The following is a 23,476-nucleotide window of genomic DNA, read 5'->3' as shown; positions in this document are numbered from 1 at the left end:
AGGACTATTTGCAGACCACTAGCGGTTCTGGGGGGGGGGGGGGCAGTGCCCCTGTCACAACAATTTTGGACCCCCTTGTGGCCTCCCTAAATGTGGAGTATGAAATAATAATTTCTTAATCATTTTTGCTATTTTTCTTTTTTTACATCTGTTATTAGACAGAAAATGCAAATAAATTGTTGAATGATTATGAACATGGTCTTTTGCCTGCTAATGCCTGCAATGCGGTGAAGACAACGATATGACAACAATAACGTCTAATGTAACTGGCTCCTCTTACAGTATAACTGGCCCCAGCTTGGCACCCCCAGTTGAAATGGTCTAGAACCGCCAACCTCTGCAGACAGAGAGAAATGAAGGGGTGAATCAATATTTATTGAAATAGAATAGGCGCAATGCTCGCTCACCATAGTTGCCTATGCTCGTTGCGCCTTTTCCTTTTCAATGATTGTCATTTTTTGATTGCACCATCACTCAATGGTTGCACCTCCCTACACTTCTTTCCATTATCAATATTTATTTACAGACACTGACTGTAGTTAACTATAGTCTAATCACATTTAATTTCCTTGGAAAGATAACTGCCACGTGACATTCATAGACAGCCTACTCTATTTATTGAGAACACACATATACTAGTCGCACCTGATCTCAGACGCCCAACTAGGAGAGGAGAGGTAAGCTACATCACCCGAAGCAGCGAATTCTGATAGTTTATGAAGAATACGACAAAGTTAGGCCTAAACTAACGCAAACCAAAAATTTGGCCGTTTCCAAATAATCTCCCGGACAAAACAAAGTAATCTGTCTGACCGTCCGCTCCCAACCGCAGCATGAAAAATGCCTACCGCGCCGCAATGATCTCTGTCGGACTCGGGACCCGCAGCTCCCAAATGCATCCCTCTAGCTCGAGCCTTTGAAATAAGACAATTTGTGCAGGGAGGAGATTCCCAATGGGTGCAGTCACAGTGTCATATATGATTCAATATATCGCCTGATGATATAGATTATTCAATATATTAATTTAACATCATGAAAAGTAGACTAATATATCATTAACATTTGTAAAAACAAATTTGACAGAATCAACCCCTCATATCAGTCCTCTGATCTCGTAAATACCTGCCCTCACTTTGACATGTTTGATTTGTATCTAACAAAAAAGATTAAGCAATTGGGCAAGGAAAAGGTACACAGGACGAAGGTGTTTAACACCCTTAGTTTTTAAAAATCATTTCAGAGTCAAGTAGCCTACTTAGAGAATAGGGAAATATCAAAATAAGGTGGCGGTAACACATTTATTATAGCCTACTACGTTATTTTAGACAGTTAATATCCTAATTATTATTATTACAGGAGTGATAGATAGGGATCTCAGACCATCAAACGGTTGACAATTCTTCATTTTACGACATTTCCCCCTATAGCCTAAACTAGTCTAGTTCTAAAGAGAGCAGCTTACCATATGTTCCGGTCGGCCAGGATGTAGCTCTCATCCATGTCGACTGATGCGGTTTGTTCAAAGAATATTTCTTATTTATTAAAAATACATTTCAAAGAGCCTCTGTGTGTTGGGAGGAGGGATTGGTGTGGGTTTTGGTGTGCAATGAAAGAAGTAGAAGCTTTACAATGTGCGGGTGGGCCGGTGTAGGGTTATAAGTACCAGGATACACCTGCTCTGCTCAGAGAAAAGTGGGTTCGTCTTCTGTATTAGAGATTTTGCTATTTACAACGGCTGGATATTATGTGTCATTTTGTTTGGTCAACAATGTGGACACCTACGATCGCTTTGCTTTTCATGTGTTCTCATTGTTTTGTGCGCAGCCTCGACTCCAATTTAATCGGATCCTCTAAAGAAGCGATGGATTCATTGGAACAGGTGAGAGCACCTGCAGTGGATTGACCAGTGATGCTTAGGCTACGTTTTGCAGCTGTGTGGATTCAAGTGATTCAAGTGTCATTCAAGTGTCTCTTTTTTCAGATTGAATTAGGCCAATGCTTTTCTTCGTAATACAGGTGGACCCGCACAGTGGAACGGTGTATGTACAGAATAATGTGAACACACGTCGCAGGGCAGATACATCTTCTCGCCGTCACAGGACAGCTTTACCTGATCAAGAACGCAGTCTGTCAGCGGTGAGTGCTATAGTGTGTGAGAGAGAGATAAGAAAGAAGGGATCTGAGAATGTTATCACTGGGTAGTCAAATTAATTCTTAAATAATATAATATGTTTCTAAACACTTCTACATAAATGTGGATATTAACATGATTACGGGTAGTCCTGAATGAATCGTGAGTAACGATAAGTGAGGCATAAATATCATACCACCCCAAAAAAGGATAACTCAAAAGCTTGATGTAATAGTTGAAAGCTAGTAATATGGGACCAAATACTATCTTTTGAATACTGCAATACACAAAGGTGAATTTGTCCCTATACTTTTGGTACCCTAAAATGAATATGTACAAAAACAATTTGTAATTTCTAAATGGTTCACCCGATATGGATGAAAATACCCTCAAATGAAATCTGACAGTTTGCACTTTAACATCTTAACTATTGTATAATTTCAAAAGGGCTGGAGAACAGAGCCATAACAACAAAACATTTCATTAGCTAGTTTTCCTTCCAAGCGTTTTATGCGATTAAAGAACATGTCAGATATAACATGCTTGATGGAAAAATAACATTCACGCTAGACAATGAGTCCAATTTGTGTCAATGAAATAAATTATGCCAGAAACGTTTGTGGAAATGATTTTATGTGCAAATATTGCTATAATAACCATCATTCGTCGGGAAAGTGTGTAGTTTATTAGGCTACAGATGAAAAGTTATGATGAAATTCACAGGGTGGTGAAAGTGCAAGGTGATGAGCTTGATGCTATATTCCAATAAATAACAAGGGTGTTATTCTAGTGACATTTTTTATTTTATATATATTTTTTTATATAAGCTATATTTAATTTGGCAAATCAGTTGAGAACAAATTCTTATTTACAATTACGGCCTAATAACAGTGGGTTAACAGATTTGACCTTGTCAGCTCAGCGATACAATCAAGTAACCTTTCGGTTACTGGCAGAACGCTCTAACCACTAGGCTTCCTGCCGCCCCATGATGATCATTGATGCTTGGCTGCCATTCGACAAAATAAAAAGAATCAGCTCTTTTGTCCATAATAATCTCATCATGTAGTCTATACATGTATCTGCGCGCTGTTGGCTAGAGCGCACGTGCCAAATCCAGAGTTGGCACACTCGCTATATGACATCATTTATTTTGTGAGGAAACCATCAGCAGAGTTGAAGATGCAATGGAAACCCCTTTAACTTGTATTTTTAATTCGGTACATGGGAGGTATTTTTATGTGCACTATGTCACCACGCACAGCCTTTTAGCAGGAACACTTTTAGCAGGAACAAGTCAATTTGATGGGAAAACATCTCTGGAGGGAGAATTAGCATATTGTTTTTATGCAGATTTTAGAATATTCACATGAAAATCTGTCACCAATTCGATGGAAACCTAGCTACTGCCCCAATACTTTTGGAACTCACTGTTTATGGTGTGACCTTATGTGCCAAATTACCTCTTAATTAATAACATAAAGCGGCAATCTGCAGTTGAAAGATAAATGTAACTTCTCTCAAATTCATAGACAAAGCTATATGCAAGTACTGACATCCATGAGATGATCTCTCTCTCTCTCTCTCATTCATATATATATTTATATATATATATATATATATAATGTGTGTATATTTCTTTATTTTACCTTTTTTGCTCCCAATTTCGTGGTATCCAATTGGTAATTACAGTCTTGTCCCATCACTGCAACTCCCGTACGGACTCGGGAGAGGCGAAAGTCAAGAGCCATGCGTCCTCCAAAACCCGACCCCGCCAAGCCGCAATGCTTCTTGACGCACTTAACACCGAAGCCAGCCCACCAAACACTGTACAGCTGGCAACCAAAGTCAGTGTATATGTGCCTGGCCACCACAAGGAGTCGCTAGAGCGCAGTGGGACAAGGACATCCCAGCAGGCCAAACCCTCCCCTATCTCGGACGATGCTGGGTCAATTGTGTGCCGCCTCATGGGTCTCCCGGTTGCGGCCGGTTGCAACACAGCCCGGGATTGAACCTGGATCTGTAGTGACGCCTCTAGCACTGCTATGCAGTGCCTTAGACCGCTGCGCCAAATGTATAGTTTTAACCATGTTGAGGCTTCACAGTGTTTGTTAACAATTGCATTGTTTACAAACAATAGAGTAAATAAAACAAGCTTATGTTTTGGGTTCTGATGGGGTATGACAGTTGAACTAAATTCAGGATGCATTTATGTTATATTCTTCAAGCACAGGAGGTTGGTGGCACCTTCATTTGGGAAGACGGGTTTGTGGTAATGGCTGGAGGGGCATTAGTGGAATGGCATCAAACACATGGTTTCTATGTGTGTGATGCCATTCCATTAGCGCCGTTCCAGCTATTATTATGAGCCATCTTCCCCTCAGCAGCCTCCACTGTCTTCAAGAATAAATTACTATATCGTGATTTCAAAAGTCCAAAATGTACAAATCACAGATTGCCCTTTTAAACTGAAATGCTAACATAACATACTTTAATTGTGCTGCTGACTGTCATGTGTAAGTGGTAATGTAGTTCCTATATCTACACAGACAAATACCTGCAATGGATCTCAGAAAAAGAACCAGAGTAAAGAAATAGAGGCTCATGATGATGACGACAACTCAAGGAAAGGTAAGAAAGCTTGGAAAAGGAAAGCCTGGTCCCAAACTGTGTGTGCTGCCTCCAACTCTTGCAGCTCTGCATATCTGAGTGTGGTATTAACTGTCCTGTTCCCTCTCCAGTTGCAGAGAAGGCCACATGCGTGCGCTCTGAAGACTGTGAGGCAGGACTGTGCTGCGTCCGCTATTTAAAAGTGAAAAGATGTCAACCCATCCCAAAGGAGGGAGATACCTGCCTCCTGCGAGGAGGACGCTCTAAACAGCGGAGGAATCTTGACCGCTGCAACTGTGCACCCGGGCTAATCTGTAGTGTCCATGCTGAAAGCCCCAAAAACCAAGGAGTTTGTCAACCTAAACTGAGAGAGAACGGGAGGAGTGCTAGACACTCAGGCAAGAGGCGTATGGCTGAGAGAAGATGTGGATGACTTAAGCCTTTCTTTCACTCAAAACTTTTGACTCAATAAACTACTTTTGTAACATTCTTTGTTTAAAATGTTAAAGGCTAAATGCAAGTTAAGCTTTTGTAAATGTATATTTCATTCCATACAAGCTCCGGTGGTCTACTCTTTGTTTTTATTTGAGCCCCTCACCTAATCTTATTCATCTTTAAAAGACAAATCCTCACATTTCATAACTTCCTTGAATTTAATGGCATCTGGTACCACCTCTCAAATGGTCCAGACCTCATCATCACAATGTCCACTAGTGCCATCTATTGGATGAAGATTATAAGCAACAAATTGACAATATTTGAAAAGGACCAGAAGCTAGGCTTTTGTAGCCTGGAATCCACACTGACCGTTTCAAAATAGTTTAATGTCATCGATTCAGTCTGGACCTGCTCCAACAGGGACTCTTGGGCCTAAATAGAAAATAGCCAGTCCAGTCAGTGACCGATCAGAATCTAAAAGTGGGGTTAGCACAAAACCCCATGTGGCAAAATGCTGTACTTTAAAGGCCAGGTAGCACATATTGTCAGATATTAATGTAGTTGGTGCTGTATATTAACTAATATACATTAGTTCTAACTAGAAAAAAATCTTTGTTGTTTACAATTACACAACTTATGTTCCCGCATATAAAAACCACGAAGACTGCCGGAAAGGCCCGAACGCAAGATCGTAATTTCTATGACTCACACGGTGAAGAACATAACATTTTATAGCCTGTAGCCTGTACTGTTCATGTAGAGCTGGTGTGCATGAGTGGCACTTCACTTTTTTAGGAAAACAGCTGTGACATTATTGATCCTAAGATCAAAATGTTATTTGTGTAATGAAAATGAATTGTGAAATAAAAAATAAACTGCAATTTCCTCAAATGATTGTGATTGTGCTTTCAATATAACCTTCAATGGTACGGCTGGCTATAAGATAGCTTTGGAAAATCATATTTATTTTAATCAAATTGGATGATATTTGGATGAAACCAGTTGAAAGTAGGTTGACCCAAGTATAAAATAATTACAGTAGTTAGCACATTGATAAAGTTCCATCATAAAGTTGCAGGTCCCCTCTCCCCTAGCTGAGGAACGCTCAACTCTGTTCCCTTATTTCAAGGTGGAGTTGAGTTTTGATAACTGGCCGTGGGATTTGCTAGTAACAGCATTGAGCCACCATCAGTTGATTCTTCTAAAAATGTAAATTCTCAAAATGCTGGGTGCTGAAATTTATACAACCATTGACGTTTTCCTCATTGCTCTTACTACATAAGGTGAGATTCAATTGGGTGCGTGCTATCCGGAAACCTTGCGACGTCCCTACCTTAAACCCTTCGCCTTACCCTAATCTTAACGCTAACCATAACCCTAACCATAACCAATGATGCCAACTTCAATGGTGTAGGGGTGTCCCAACGATCCCGGATAGCACGGAGCCAATTGAATCTCAGTTTACATAGTACGAGCAACGAGGAAAAAGTCAGGTGTTGTATTTGCTAAAAGTTTTTATTAAAAGTATGAATTTCAGCACCCTGCGGAAGGGCCTTAGTTGTACAAGACAAACATAGGTACCGGTAAGCGTTTTCAGAATTTACATTTTTAGAAGATTCGACTGGTGGCTCAATGTTGCTAGTGAATCCTGCGAACCCATTATCAAAACTCAACTCCGCCTCAATGTAAGAGAACAAAGTTTAGCGTTAATCAGCTATCGCCCAGTGTGATGCCGTGTTCACATGCTAGCCGGAACTAGGAAACTCTGGAAACTCTGACTTGTTAACTGGTTGTAGTCACACACATGCCATGTTCAACCAGTTAGCAAATCTGAAATGTCTGAGTTTCCTAGTTTCGACTAACACAGCATTAAACACTGGGATTCAGGAAGCAGGCGATACCAAGGATACAGGGAATTGCAGGGAAACTTAAATCAGTTTTACCTTACCTAATCTTTAAACATGTTAAATGCGCAACCAGAGGGAAAAAAAATTCTAGATCACCTGTACTCCACACACAGAGATGCGAACAAAGCTCTCCCTCGCCCTCCATTTGGTAAATCTGACCACAATTTTATCCTCCTGATTCCTGCTTACAAGTAAAAATTAAAACAGGATGCACCAGTGACTCGTCTATAAAAAAGTGGTCAGATGAAGCAGATGCTAAACTACAGGACTGTTTTGCCATCACAGACTGGAACATGTTCCGGGATTCTTCTGATTGAATTGAGGAGCACACCACATCAGTCACTGACTTTATCAATAAGCGCATCGAGGACGTCGTCCCCACAGTGACTGCATGTACATACCCTAACCAGAGGCCATGGATTACAGGCAACATTCGCACTGAGCTAAAAGGTAGAGTTGCCGCTTTCAAGGTACGGGATCTAACCCGGGAGCTTATAAGAAATCCCGCTATGCCCTCCGACTAACCATCAAACAGGCAAAGCACCAAATCAGGGCTAAAATGGAATCGTACTACACCGGCTCCGGCGCTCGTCGGATGTGGCAGGGCTTGCAAACTATTACAGACGACAAAGGGAAGCACAGCCGCACAGCCGCAAGTAAGACCTTTAAACGGGTCAACATTCACACGGCCGCGGGGCCAGATGGATTATCAGGACGTGTGCAACGGGCATGTTCTGACCAACTGGCAGCTGTCTTCACTGACATTTTCAACATGTCCCTGATTGAGTCTAATACCAACATGTTTCAAGCAGACCACCATAGTCCATGTGCCCAAGAACACTAAGGCAACCTGCCTAAATGACAACAGACCTGTAGCACTCACTTTCAAAGGCTGGTAATGGCTCACATCAACACCATTATCCCAGAAACCCTAGACCCATTCCAATTTGAATAGCGCCCCAGCAGGTCCACAGATGATGCAATCTCCATTGCACTCAACACTGCCCTTTCCCACCTGGACAAAAGGAACACCTACATGAGAATGATATTAATTGACTACAGTTCAGCGTTCAACACCATACCTCAAAGCTCATCGCTAAGCTAAGGACCCTGGTACTAAACACCTCCCTCTGCAACTGGATCCTGGACTTCGTGATGGGCTGCCCCCAGGTGGTGACGGTAGGTAGCAACACATCTGCCACACTGATCCTCAACACTGGAGCCCCTCGGGGTGCATGCTCAGTCCCCTCCTGTACTCCCTGTTCACCCACGACAGCGTGGCTAGGCACGACTCCAACACCATTATTATTATGTAGTTTGCAGACGACAACAGTGGTAGGCCTGATCACACAACAATGACAAGACAGCCTATAGGGAGGAGGTCAGAGACCTGGCCGGATGGTGCAAAAATAACAACCTATCCCTCAACGTAACCAAGACTAAGAAGATGATTGTGGACTACAGGAAAAGGAGGACCGAGAACGCCCCCATTCTCATCGACGGGGCTGTAGTGGAGCAGGTTGAGAGCTTCAAGTTCCTTTGTGTCCACATCACCAAGAAACTAGAACGGTCCAAACACACCAAGACAGTCATGAAGAGGGCACGACAAAGCCCATTCCCCCTCAGGAAACTAAAAAGATTTGGCATGGGTCCTCAGATCCTCAAAAGGTTCTACAGCTGCAACATCGAGAGCATCCTGACATGTTGCATCACTGCCTGGTACGGCAACTGCTCGGTCTCTGACCACAAGGCACGACAGAGGGTAGTGCGTACGGCCCAGTACATCACTGGGGCTAAGTTGCCTGCCATCCAGGACCTCTACACCAGGCGGTGTCAGAGGAAGGCTCTAAAAATTGTCACTGACCACAGGCAACCTAGTCATTGACTGTTCTCTTCACTTGCATGGCAAGTGGTACCGGAGCACCAAGTCTAGGACCAAAAGGCTTCTTAACAGCTTTTACCCCCAGGCTATAAGGCCCCTGAACAGGTAACCAAATGGCTACCCGGACTATTTGCATTGTGCCCCCCCAACCCCTCTTTTACGCTGCTGCTACTCTATGTTTATCATATATGCATAGACACTTTAACTATACATTCATGAACATACTACCTCAATTAGCCCGACTAATCGGTGCCCCCACACATTGGATACCCGGACTATCTGCATTGTGTCTACCACCCACCATCCACCAACCCCTCTTTTACGCCACTGCTACTCTCTGTTTATCATATACAGTGGGGAGAACAAGTATTTGATACACTGACGATTTTGCAGGTTTTCCTACTTATAAAGCATGTAGAGGTCTGTCATTTTTATAATAGGTAAACTTCAACTGTACACTCTAAAACAAAAATCGAGAAAATCACATTGTATGATTTTTAAGTAATTAATTTGCATTTTTTTGCATGACATAAGTATTTGATCACCTACCAACCAGTAAGAATTCCGGCTCTCACAAACCTGTTAGTTTTTCTTTAAGAATCCCTCCTGTTCTCCACTACTTACCTGTATTAACTGCACCTGTTTGAACTCGTTACCTGTATAAAAGACACCTGTCCACACACTCAATCAAACAGACTCCAACCTCTCCACAATCGCCAAGACCAGAGAGCGCTGTAAGGACATCAGGGATAAAATTGTAGACCTGCACAAGGCTGGGATGGGCTACAGGACAATAGGTAAGCAGCTTGGTGAGAAGGCAACAACTGTTGGCGCAATTATTAGAAAATGCAAGAAGTTCAAGATGACGGTCAATCACCCTCGTCGGGCATCAAGGATCATGAGGAAGGTGAGGGATCAGCACAGAACTACACGGCAGGACCTGGTCAATGACCTGAAGAGAGCTGGGACCACAGTCTCAAAGAAAACCATTAGGAACACACTACGCCGTCATGGATTAAAATCCTGCAGCGCACGCAAGGTCCCCCTGCTCAAGCAAGCGCATGTCCAGGCCCGTCTGAAGTTTTCCAATGACCATCTGGATGATCCAGAGGAGGAATGGGAGAAGGTCATGTGGTCTGATGAGACAAAAATAGAGCTTTTTGGTCTAAACTCCACTCGCCGTGTTTGGAGGAAGAAGAAGGATGAGTACAACCCCAAGAACACCATCCCAACCGTGAAGCATGGAGGTGGAAACATCATTCTTTGGGGATGCTTTTCTGCAAAGGGGACAAGATGACTGCACCATATTGAGGGGAGGATGGATGGGGCCATGTATTGCGAGATCTTGGCCAACAACCTCCTTCCCTCAGTAAGAGCATTGAAGATAGGTCGTGGCTGGGTCTTCCAGCATGACAACGACCCGAAACACACAGCCAGGGCAACTAAGGAGTGGCTCCGTAAGAAGCATCTCAAGGTCCTGGAGTGGCCTAGCCAGTCTCCAGACCTGAACCCAATAGAACATCTTTGGAGGGAGCTGAAATTCCGTATTGCCCAGCGACAGCGCCGAAACGTAAAGGATCCGGAGAAGGTCTGTATGGAGGAGTGAGCCAAATTCCCTGCTGCAGTGTGTGCAAACCTGGTCAAGAACTACAGGAAACGTATGATCTCTGTAATTGCAAACAAAGGTTTCTGTACCAAATATTAAGTTCTGTTTTTCTGATGTATCAAATACTTATGTCATGCAATAAAATGCAAATTAATTACTTAAAAATCATACAATGTGATTTTCTGGATTTATGTTTTATATTCGTCTCTCACAGTTGAAGTGTACCTATGATAAAAATTACAGACCTCTACATGCTTTGTAAGTGGGAAAACCTGCAAAATCGTCAGTGTATCAAATACTTGTTCTCCCCACTGTATATATTGATTGCAATTGTTTCTGAATGAATGACCGTTCATGTGCAAAGGATTAGCATTTCAATTGGTATAATTATCACTGTCTAACAAGCCGCCATGCCGGTTTAGCCCACTAGGGAACATCCCCCTATCATTTCTTTGTAAACATATCTAATTTGTTTGTTTGTGTGATGCATTTCTGTGAATTACTTAGTTAGTAAATAAATGATTTTAAGACAATTGATGTATGGACGACTCATAGTGAACACTGGGTTCGTGCAGATAACCAACAATTTACGACGTTTGGAATGAGACTGATGTGAGGTAAAAAATAATTCATACATTCAAAGACTAATTGATCAGATATGAAAATATCTGAAAGTTATATTAGGAAAATTATAACTTTATAATCTGAATATATTCCTTGGTGCCCTGACTTCCTAGTTAATTACAGTTACATGATTAATCAGTTTAATCGCGCAATAATAATTACAGAGAGTTATTTGATAAATAAGTCTTTAGTTTTAATGATGCCAAAGACACGACACTACCCATTTAACAAAGTGTCCCTTTTCAAAAATATTACAGGCTATGTAGATGGGCTCCTGAATCTCCTCCTCAACGAGGTCACCCTTGATCCAACGCCGTACGTGGGGAAGCTGTGCAAGCTGTCCATCCCAGGACCCCTGTCTGTGAGAGAACTGACAAGGAGGAGGCCATACAGTGCCTTCAGAAAGTATTCATACCCCTTGACTTTTTCAAAATGTTGTTGTTACAGCCTGAATTTAAAATGCATTAAATTTAGATTTTTTTGTCACTGGCCTTACACACACTACCCCATACAGTACAGTACCGTACAGTACCACTCAACAGTTTGGACACACCTACTCATTAAGGTTTTTCTTTATTTGACTATGTTCTACATTGTAGAATAATAGTGAAGACATCAAAACTATGAAATAACACATATGGAATCATGTAGTTACCAATAAAGTGTTAAACAAATCCAACAATATTTTATATTTGAGATTCTTAAAAGTAGCCACCCTTTGCATGATGACCGCTTTGCACCCCCTTGGGCATTCTCTCAACCAGTTTCATGAAGTAGTCACCTAGAATGTATTTCAATTAACAGGTGTGCTTTGTTAAAAGTTCATTTGTGGAATTTCTTTCCTTCTTAATGTGTTTGAGCCAATCAGTTGTGTTGTGACAAGGTAGGGTTGGTATACAGAAGATAGCCCTATTTGGTAAAAGACCAAGTCCATATTATGGCAAGAACAGCTCAAATAAGCAAAGAGATGGTGTGGGGGTGCATTGCTGGTGACACAGTCTGTGATTTCTTTTAGAATTCAAGGCACACAAAAGCAGCATGGCTACCACAGCATTCTGCAGCGATACACCATCCCATCTGGTTTGCACTTAGTGGGACTATCATTTATTTTTCAACAGGACAATGACCCAACACACCTCCAGGCTGTGCAAGGGCTATTTAACCAAGAAGGAGAGTGATGGATTGCTGCATCTGATGGCTTGGCCTCCACAATCACCCAACCTCAAACCCAATTTTATTACCTTGTATTGTTTTTTCAAGCATTCGGATAGGAGGTTGCATGCACTGTAGAGCGGCTGGGTACCTTTATTAGGCTTAAGGCTCCAAGTACTTTCTTTAATGTAAAATTACGTCTCACCATTATTTCACACCTTTATTTCTTACGAGTGTTCATGTTGATCAGTATTTCAGCTATGCTGGCCTATTGTAAATTATATAGACTGGATTTCTGTATAGCACTTTGTGACATCTCCTGATGTAAAAATGGCTTTATAAATACATTTGATTGATTGATTTATTGATTAACTCTGCCTGTTTTTACAGGCTTCCTGGTCGTTTTGTGAGAAAATATACAATTGATTGAATTCTGAGTGTTAGGTTCTAACTAAACATAGTCAAAACTCACGGAAAACTAATACAGCTCAAACCAAGTTTATTCACCCACTGGGTCACACAGCTGCATAAGACAGAGACATATTTACACAAGTACATATATTTATAACTTCCTCCTGTGCTAAGTCTACTCCTTACATATCTGGACAGCCAATACTTCTCAGTTGCTAGGCAGGAAGTTAAATGATATGGGTAATGAACTGTTCCTTCTCCCTTCGTGTGACCTGACCTGACCTCGGCCCCCATTCCTCACTAATCCACAGCTATCCACCCTTATCAGTGACTGCAACCATGTGATTGCTTTTCCCCTTACTTAGTAAAATTCTAAGCCCCTGGCTTATATCCAACCTCCATTGACCCCTACACATTAACTTCTGGGGTAGCAAGTGTTTCTAATTACAACCCAACAACTGAAACCAGACTGTGGCCCTTCTCGTCTCCATAGGATACCTAATATCTGATACTAACATGTTCTGACAGAATGTAAACTCTTTGCATTCCCCTTGCTCTCTCAGTAACATGAATAAGGATATTTCATATTTAACGTTTATACCCCATCAGTCCCCCATTTTGAACATTAACTCCATACTGTTCAACATTATATAAACTTGTAAATGACTTGTAAATGAACAAAAAATAAAACATGAACAAAAAAATAAAACATGATAAACATTCTCAGTTGATTTGTATCTTTACACCTCTGAGACTAATGGCCTCTGATCTATCGTCACACTATGCACACTCTTACTCCCTCTTCTATTGGACAACTGATAAGGACAATTCAGCTGGAGCTTTTGACTTCCTAAATTTCAGCCGGAGCTTTTGACTTTCTCCTTTTCCTCCTTTGGGTTCCTATGTGAGTTTTCAAATCAAATCAAATTGTATTCGTCACATGTACCGAATAAAACAGGTGTAGACCTTACAGTGAAATGCTTACTTACGAGCCCCTAACCAACAATGCATTTTCAAAAATACGAATAAGAATAAGAAATAAAGTAACAAGTAATTAAGAGAAGCAGTAAAATAGCTAAATTAAGACTATATACAGGGGGGTACCGGTACAGAGTCAATGTGCAGGGGCACCGGTTAGTTTAGGTAGTATGCACATGTACAGTGCCTTGCGAAAGTATTCGGCCCCCTTGAACTTTGCGACCTTTTGCCACATTTCAGGCTTCAAACATAAAGATATAAAACTGTATTTTTTTGTGAAGAATCAACAACAAGTGGGACACAATCATGAAGTGGAACGACATTTATTGGATATTTCAAAAAAAATTTAACAAATCAAAAACTGAAAAATTGGGCGTGCAAAATTATTCAGCCCCTTTACTTTCAGTGCAGCAAACTCTCTCCAGAAGTTCAGTGAGGATCTCTGAATGATCCAATGTTGACCTAAATGACTAATGATGATAAATACAATCCACCTGTGTGTAATCAAGTCTCCGTATAAATGCACCTGCACTGTGATAGTCTCAGAGGTCCGTTAAAAGCGCAGAGAGCATCATGAAGAACAAGGAACACACCAGGCAGGTCCGAGATACTGTTGTGAAGAAGTTTAAAGCCGGATTTGGATACAAAAAGATTTCCCAAGCTTTAAACATCCCAAGGAGCACTGTGCAAGCGATAATATTGAAATGGAAGGAGTATCAGACCACTGCAAACCACCAAGACCTGGCCGTCCCTCTAAACTTTCAGCTCATACAAGGAGAAGACTGATCAGAGATGCAGCCAAGAGGCCCATGATCACTCTGGATGAACTGCAGAGATCTACAGCTGAGGTGGGAGACTCTGTCCATAGGACAACAATCAGTCGTATATTGCACAAATCTGGCCTTTATGGAAGAGTGGCAAGAAGAAAGCCATTTCTTAAAGATATCCATAAAAAGTGTTGTTTAAAGTTTGCCACAAGTCACCTGGGAGACACACCAAACATGTGGAAGAAGGTGCTCTGGTCAGATGAAACCAAAATTGAACTTTTTGGCAACAATGCAAAACGTTATGTTTGGCGTAAAAGCAACACAGCTGAACACACCATCCCCACTGTCAAACATGGTGGTGGCAGCATCATGGTTTGGGCCTGCTTTTCTTCAGCAGGGACAGGGAAGATGGTTAAAATTGATGGGAAGATGGATGGAGCCAAATATAGGACCATTCTGGAAGAAAACCTGATGGAGTCTGCAAAAGACCTGAGACTGGGACGGAGATTTGTCTTCCAACAAGACAATGATCCAAAACATAAAGCAAAATCTACAATGGAATGGTTCAAAAATAAACATATCCAGATGTTAGAATGGCCAAGTCAAAGTCCAGACCTGAATCCAATCGAGAATCTGTGGAAAGAACTGAAAACTGCTGTTCACAAATGCTCTCCATCCAACCTCACTGTGCTCGAGCTGTTTTGCAAGGAGGAATGGGAAAAAATTTCAGTCTCTCGATGTGCAAAACTGATAGACATACCCCAAGCGACTTACAGCTCTAATCGCCAGCAAAAGGTGGCGCTACAAAGTATTAACTTAAGGGGGCTGAATAATTTTGCACGCCCAATTTTTCAGTTTTTGATTTGTTAAAAAAGTTTGAAATATCCAATAAATGTCGTTCCACTTCATGATTGTGTCCCACTTGTTGTTGATTCTTCACAAAAAAATACAGTTTTATATCTTTATGTTTGAAGCCTGAAATGTGGAAAAAGGTCACAAAGTTCAAGGGGGCCGAATACTTTCGCAAGGCACTGTAGGTAGAGTTATTAAAGTCACTATGCATAGATGATAACAACCGAGAGTAGCAGCGGTTTAAAAGATAGGGGGGCAATGCAAATAGTCTTGGTAACAATTTGATTAGATGTTCAGGAGTCTTATGCCTTGGGGGTAAGAGGCTGTTTAGAAGCCTCTTGGACCAAGACTTGGCGTTCCAGTACCTCTTGCCATGCGGTAGCAGAGAGAACAGTCTATGACTAGGGTGGCTGGAGTCTTTGACAATATTTAGGGCCTTCCTCTGACACCGCCTGGTATAGAGGTCTTGGATGGCAGGATGCTTGGCCCCAGTGATGTACTGGGCCATATGCACTACCCTTTGTAGCGCCTTACGGTCGGATGCCGAGCAGTTGCTATACCAGGTGGTGATGCAACCGGTCAGGATGCTCTCGATGTTGCAGCTGTAGAACATTTTGATAATACGGGGACCAATGCCAAATATTTTCAGTGTCCGGAGAGGAAAAAGGTGTTGTCATGTCCTCTTCATGACGGTCTAGGAGTGTTTGGACCATGATAATTTGTTGGTGATGTGGACACCAAGGAACTTGAAACTCTTATCCCGCTCCACTACAGCCCCGTTGATGTGAATGGGGATGTGTTCGGCCCCCCTTTCCTGTAGTCCACGTTCAGCTCCTTTGTCTTTCTCATGTTGAGGGAGAGGTCGTTGTCCTGGCACCACACTGCCACGTCTTTGAGCTCCCCCTATAGGCTGTCTCAATGTTGTTGGTGATCAGGCCTACCACTGTTGTGTCGTCTGCAAACTTAATGATGGTGTTGGAGTAGTGTTTGGCCACACAGTCATGGGTGACCAGGGGGTTCAGGAAGGGACTAAACACGCACTCATGAGGGTTCCCCGTGTTGAGGGTCAGCTTGGTAAATGTGTTGTTGCCTATCCTTACCACCTGCGGGTGGCCTGTCAGGAAGTCCAGGATCCAGTTGCAGAAGGAGGTGTTTAGTCCCAGGGTCCTTAGCTTAGTGATGAGCTTTGTGGGCACAATGGTGTTGCACACTGAGCTGTAATCAATGAACAGATATTTCACATGGGTGTTCCTTTTGTCCAGGTGGGAAAGGGCAGTGTTGAGTGCGTTTGAGATTTCCTCATCTGTGGATCTGTTGGGACGCTATGCGATTTGGAGTGGGTCTAGGGTTTCTGGGATAATGGTGTTGATGTGAGCCATGACCAGCCTTTCAAAACATTTCATGGCTACAGATGTGAGTGCTACAGGGCTGTAGTCATTTAGGCTTTCTTGGTCACAGGGACTATGGTGGTCTGCTTGAAATATGTAGGTCAGGGAGGGATTAAAAATGTCAGTGAAGACACTTGCCAGTTGGTCATGCTGTGAGTGCACGTCCTGGTAATCTGTTTGGGCCTGCGGCCTTATGAGCAAGTACATTAAACAGGTCAACATTCACATCAGCTACGGTGAGAGTGATGACACAGTTGTCCGGAACAGCTGATGCTCTCATGCATGCTTCAGTGTTGCTTGCCTCGAAGCGATCATAAAAGACATTTAGCTAGTCTGTTAGGCTTGCTTCACTGGGCAGTTGGTGGCTGGGTTTCCCTTTGTAGTCCGTAATAGTTTGCAAGCCCTGCCACATCCGACGAGCGTCAGAGCCGGTGTTGTAGGATTCAATCTTAGTCCTGTTGTCACACCCTGATCTGTTTCACCTGTCTTTGTGCTTGACTCCACCCCCCTCCAAGTGTTACCCATCTTCTCAATTATCCCCAGTGTATTTATACCTGTATTCTCCGTTTGTCTGTTGGCAGTTCGTTTTGTTTGTCAAGCCTACCAGCATTTTCCCGGTTTTCCCTTCTGCCTGCCCTGAGCCTGCCTGCCATTCTGTACCTTGTCACAACACCCTGGATTATTGCCCTCTGCCTGCCCTGATCCAGAGGCTGCCTGCCGTTCTGTACCTTTTGGACTCTGACCTGGATTACTGACCTCTTCCTGCTCTTTACCTGTCATTTTGCCTGTCCCCTGTTCTAGTAATAAACATTTGTTACTTTGACACTGTCTGCATCTGGGTCTTCCCTAAAACGTGATAGTACGAACTGGCCATGACTGACCCAGCAGACTCAGACCAGCTCCACCATGCCATCTCCTCCCAAGGAGCCATCATTGGAAGGCACAAGGAGTTGCTTCGTGCTCTTATGGAAGGGTTCCAGAACTTGGCCGAACGCCTGGACCGAGCGCTGAACACATTGCTGGAACAATTCTGCAGGTTGTCTGTTAGGCAGTTTACCACGATGGTAACCTCCCAGCACCTCAATAACCCGGTTGTTAGCAGCGCCACCTCCCTGGCCACCCCGGTTTCCCAGGAACCCCGCTTAACTCCCCCGGAATGCTTCCATGGAGAGTTGGGCACCTGTCAGAAGTTTCTCGCTCAGTGTTCCCTCATCATTGAGCTGTAGCCCTCCTCCTTCCCCTCGGACCGCACTAAGGTAGCATACCTCATCACGCTAATGTCCGGGAGGGCTTTCCATGGGCTACAGCAGTATGGGAACAACAGTCGGCCATATTCTTCGGCCATATGCCGGAGGGGACGGAACATCCGTTCATTGTGTAGACTGACCACAAGAACCTGGAATATCTCCGCACCGCCAAGTGTCTCAATTCCAGTCAAGCTAGATGGGCCCTGCATTTCATCCAGTTCAACTTCTCCCTCTCATACTGACCGGGATCCAAGAATGTCAGGCCGGATGTGCTGTCACCCCGCTATAGCTCCACAGCTACAACCCCGGAACCAGAGACCATCCTTTCCACCCCGTGCTGAGCGGAATAGGGAAGCAGGTTCTGAGGCGCAGCGTTCCCACCCTGGCCTTTGTGCGACAACGCTTTTGGTGGCCTACCATGGTTCCTAACATCTCCGTGTTCATCGCCGCATGCACGATCTGTGCGGAGAATAAGACTACTCTGCAACCTCCGGATTACGTACAACAGCGTGGTACAGTTCCCGCCAATATCCAGCAACTTTGCACAGCCATTGAAGTGGAGTTGGACAACATTCCACAGGCCACAATCAACAGCCTGATCAACTCTATGCGAAGGAGATGTGTCACGCTGCATGAGGTAAATTGTGGCCATACCAGATACTGACTGGTTTTCTGACTGGTTATCCCCTACCTTTTTTTTAAGGTATTTGCAAAATAACTATTTTAGATGCAGCAGTTGTGTGCTAGAATGCTAACGCTCATTGATATAGGCTGTAACAAAAGCTAGCCAAAGAGCCATTTTACTGGTTGAAGTGTTTTTTAAGTATAATGCAGTTGATTTGCGATGATGACACAAACATTACATTATGCAGGACATTCATACGAGCCTTAATGTATCAAATACTTATGTCATGCAATAAACTGCAAATTAATGACTTAAATATCATACAATGTCAATTTTCTGGATTTTTGTTTTAGATTCCGTCTCTCACAGTTGAAGTGTACCTATGATAAAAATTACAGACCTCTAAATGCTTTGTAAGTAGGAAAACTGCAAAATCGGCAGTGTATCAAATACTTGTTCTCCCCACTGTAATTCACTGTATCACAATTCCAGTGGGTCAGACATGTACATACACTAAGTTGACTGTGCCTTTAAACAGCTTAGAAAATTCCAGAAAATTATGTCATGGCTTTATAAGCTTCTTAAAGGCTAATTGACATCATTTGAGTCAATTGGAGGTGTACCTGTGGATGTAGTCCTATATCGACATAACCTGAAAGACCACTCTGCTAGAAAGAAGCCACTGCTCCGAAACCGCCATAAAACAGCCAGACTACGTTTTGCAACGGCGCATGGGGATCGTACTTTTTGGAGAAATGTCCTCTGCTCTGATGAAACAAAATAAAACTGTTTGGCCATAATGACCATCGTTATGTTCGGAGGAAAAAGGGGGAGGCTTGCAAGCCGAAGAACACCATCCCAACCGTGAAGCACAAGGGTGGCAGCATCATGTTGTGGGGGTGCTTTGCTGCAGGAGTGACTGGTGCACTTCACAATATAGATTCATCAAGAGGCAGGAAATGTATGTGGATATATTGAAGCAAAATCTCAACACATCAGTAGGAAGTTAAAGCTTGGTCGCAAATGGGTCTTCCAAATGGACAATGACCCCAAGCATACTTCCAAAGTTGTGGCAAATTGGCTTAAGGACAACAAAGTCAAGGTATTGGAGTGGCCATCACAAAGCCCTTACCTCAATCCTATAGAAAATTTGTGGGCAGAACTGAAAAAGCGTGTGAGCAAGGAGCCCTACAAACCTGACTCAGTTACACCAGCTCTGTCAGGAGGAATGGCCCGAAATTCACCCAACTTATTGTGGGAAACGTTTGACCCAAGTTAAACTATTTAAAGGCAATGCTACCAAATACTAATTGAGTGTATGTAAACTGCTGACCCACTGGGAATGTGATGAAAGAAATAAACGTTTTAGTAAATCATTCTCTCTACTATTATTCTGACATTTCAAATTTGTTAAACAAAGTGGTGATCCTAACTGACCTAAGACAGGGAATTTTTCCTAGGAATAAATGTCAGGAATTGTGAAAAACTGAGTTTAAATGTATTTGGCTAAGGTGTATGTAAACTTCTGACTTCTACTGTAAATAGCTGCTTATTTTGCTGCTGTTCTATAAAAACTCCTCCTTGTTGTGCCACCAACTTGCGCACATCGCCCTTGTGCGGCAATGTTTGCAAACACAGAAAGCAGTCTATAGGCTATTCTCATTGAGCAGTATCAAACACACTATTAACTATTCACCCACAACTCTGTCTATCGCCGTTGTAATCGACTGTGAATCCAAAATGTTCAAATACTGGAGATTTAAAAATGATTGAGAATCCTCCAATTACAGAACTAGAGAGTTCCCGGCTGAACCTCACAAAATAATAGTTTGAAATCCGCACCTCACGAAAGGGTAGTTTGAAATCCGCAAGTTAAGATTCGAAATTTGATTTCAAAGTGCACATAGGCTATTCCGTTAAAACGAATACAGCCTACAATGTTTTATCAGATCAGATTTACTCACAAGGCAATGGCATACAACACAGCACAGGCATAGACATTTTTATTAAAAAAAATAAAAAAATTACAGTTGAAGTCAGAAGTTTACATACACTTAGGTTGGAGTCATTAAAACTTGTTTTTCAACCTCTCCACAAATTTCTTGTTAGCAAACTATAGTTGTGGCAAGACTGTTAGGACATTTACATTGTGCATGACAAGTAATTTTTCCAACAATTATTTACAGACAGATTATTTCACTTATAATTCACAGAATCACAATTCCAGTGGGTCAGAAGTTTACATACACTAAGTTGACTGTGCCTTTAAACAACTTGGAAAATTCCAGAAAATGATGTCATGGCTTTAGAAGCTTCTGATAGGCTAATTGACATCATTTGAGTCAATTGGAGGTGTACCTTTGGATATAGTTCAAGGCTTACCTTCCAAATCAGTGCCTCTTTGGGACATCATGGGAAAATGTAAAAAATCAGCCAAGACCCCAGAAAAATAATTGTAAACCTCCACAAGTCTGGTTCATCCTTGGGAGCAATTTCCAAATGCCTGAAGGTACCACGTTCATCTGTACAAACAATGTACGCAAGTGTAAACACCATGGCACCACTCGGCCATCATACCGCTCAGGAAGGAGACACATTCTGTCTCCTAGAGATGAATGTCCTTTGTGCGAAAAGTGCAAATCAATCACAGAACAACAGCAAAGGACCTTGTGAAGATTCTTGAGGAAACAGGTACAAAAGTATCTATATCCACAGTAAAACAAGTCCCAAATCAACATATCCTGAAAGGCCGCTCAGCAAGGAAGAAGCCACTGCTCCAAAATTGGCATAAAAAAGCCAGACTACGTGTTGCAACTGACATGGGGACAAAGATTGAACTTTTTGGAGAAATGTCCTCTGCTCTGATGAAACAAAAATATAACTGTTTGGCCATAATGACCATTGTTAAGAAGAATACCATCCCAAACGTGAAGCATGGGGGTGGCAGCATTATGTTGTGGGGGTGCTTTGCTGCAGGAGGGACTGGTGCACTTCACAAAATAGATGGCATCATGAGGAAAGGTAATTATGTGGATATATTGAAGCAACATCTCAAGACATCAGTCAGGATGTTAAAGCTTGGACGCAAATGGGTTTTCCAAATGGACAATGACCCCAAGCATACGTCCAAAGTTGTGGCAAAATGGCTTAAGGACAACAAAGTCAAGGTATTGGAGTGGCCATCACAGAGCTCTTACCTCAATCCTATAGAAAGTTTGTGGGCAGAACTGAAAATGTGTGTTGAAGCATGGAGGCCGACAAACCTGACTTAATTACACCAGCTCTGTCAGGAGGAATGGGCCAAAATGCAACCAACTTACTGTGGGAAGCTTGATGAAGGTTACCGGAAACGTTTGACCCAAGTTAAAAACCTGTTGAATCTAGGGGTCATTTTTTTTATTTTTGGAAAAATAACGTTCCCAAAGTTAAAGGGCTATTTTTCAGGACCAGAAAATAGAATATGCATATAATTGACAGAATAGGATAGAAAACACTCTAAAGTTTCCAAAACTGTAAAGATATTGTCTGTGAGTATAACAGAACTGATATTCCAGGCAAAAGAATGAGAAAAATCCAATCAGGAACACAGCGGTTTCTAAATAAGAGTCCCTTCCTATGCATCCCTATTGAGCAGTGAATGGGATATCAACGAGATTCCTTTTTCTATGGCTTCCTTAATGTGTCTAGTATCACAATACATAGCTTCAGGCTTTTATTTCGAAAAATGAGCCTGAATGACAACATTGCGTCAGTGTCCACCTGATGGCTCTTTGTTTAATTGTCGTGCAAAAGACAGAGGTAGCCATTTTTTCACCCGGTCTTACTGAAAAAAGCTCTGTCCCGGTTGATATATTATCGAATAGATGTTTGAAAAACACCTTGAGGATTGATTATGAACAACGTTTGCCATGTTTCTGTCGAAATTATGGAGCTAATTTGGAATATTTTTCGGTGTTGTCGTGACCGCAATTTTCGGTCGTTTTCTCAGCCAAACGTGAAGAACTAACGGAATTTTTGGCTACAAAAATAATTTTTCTGGAAAAAAGGAACATTTGCTATCTCACTGGGAGTCTTGTGAGTGAAAACATCCGAAGCTCATCAAAGGTAAACGATTTCATTTGATTGCTTTTCTGATTTTCGTGACCAGAATGCCTGCTGCTGGCTAGGCATAATGCTATGCTAGGCTATCGATAAACTTACACAAATGCTTGTCTTGCTTTGGCTGTAAAGCATATTTTCCAAATCTGAGATGACAGGGTGATTAACAAAAGGCTAAGCTGTGTTTGAATCTATTTCACTTGTGATTTCATGAATATTAATATTTTCTAGTAAGATGTTTTGTCCGTTACGTTATGCTACTTAGTGTCATTTAATGACAATTCTCCCGGGTCCGGGATGGGTAGTTCCAAGTTAAACAATTTAAAGGCAATGCTACCAAATACTAATTGAGCGTATGTAAACTTCTGACCCACTGGGAATGTGATGAAAGAAAAAAAATCTGAAATAAATCATTCTCTCTACTATTATTCTGACATTTCACATTCTTAAAATAAAGTGGTGATCATAACTGACCTAAGACAGGGAATTTTTCCTAGGATTAAATGTCAGGATTTGTGAAAAACTGAGTTTAAATGTATTTGGCTAAGGTGTATGTAAACCTCCGACTTCAACTGTATGTATTCATTTGGGTTCACAGTGCAGAGGTCTCCGTACCAAACAGTTAGATATGAAAACATGTACCGTTACAGCCCTACTTATTAACCATCAATTACTCACATTACTTTAAAATTATTTCATTTGTCTGTATTACATTTATTTTATTTTATGACTTTATTTAATTTCAAGTCATCTCATCACT

The 23,476-nt window shown here is 42.1% G+C and overlaps 2 protein-coding genes across 2 annotated transcripts in view; one reads left to right on the top strand and one right to left on the bottom strand.

Moving 5' to 3' along the window:
- LOC139411262 (chromaffin granule amine transporter-like) overlaps window positions 1-23,476 on the bottom strand; it is a 46,692-nt gene that overhangs the window by 17,262 nt on the left and 5,954 nt on the right. The window lies entirely within an intron of this gene.
- LOC139411265 (dickkopf-related protein 4-like) lies at window positions 1,745-8,781 on the top strand. The gene is made up of 4 exons (XM_071157327.1): window positions 1,745-1,879; window positions 2,017-2,136; window positions 4,681-4,762; window positions 4,873-8,781. The coding sequence occupies exons 1-4, from the start codon at window positions 1,745-1,747 to the stop codon at window positions 5,172-5,174; spliced, it is 639 nt and encodes a 212-aa protein (XP_071013428.1). The 3' UTR covers window positions 5,175-8,781.

This window comes from Oncorhynchus clarkii, chromosome 6 (assembly GCF_045791955.1).
Source record: "Oncorhynchus clarkii lewisi isolate Uvic-CL-2024 chromosome 6, UVic_Ocla_1.0, whole genome shotgun sequence".
Taxonomy (NCBI): domain Eukaryota; kingdom Metazoa; phylum Chordata; class Actinopteri; order Salmoniformes; family Salmonidae; genus Oncorhynchus; species Oncorhynchus clarkii.
Note: the sequence above shows the minus strand (reverse complement) of the source record. Positions and strands in the feature narration are given on the sequence as shown.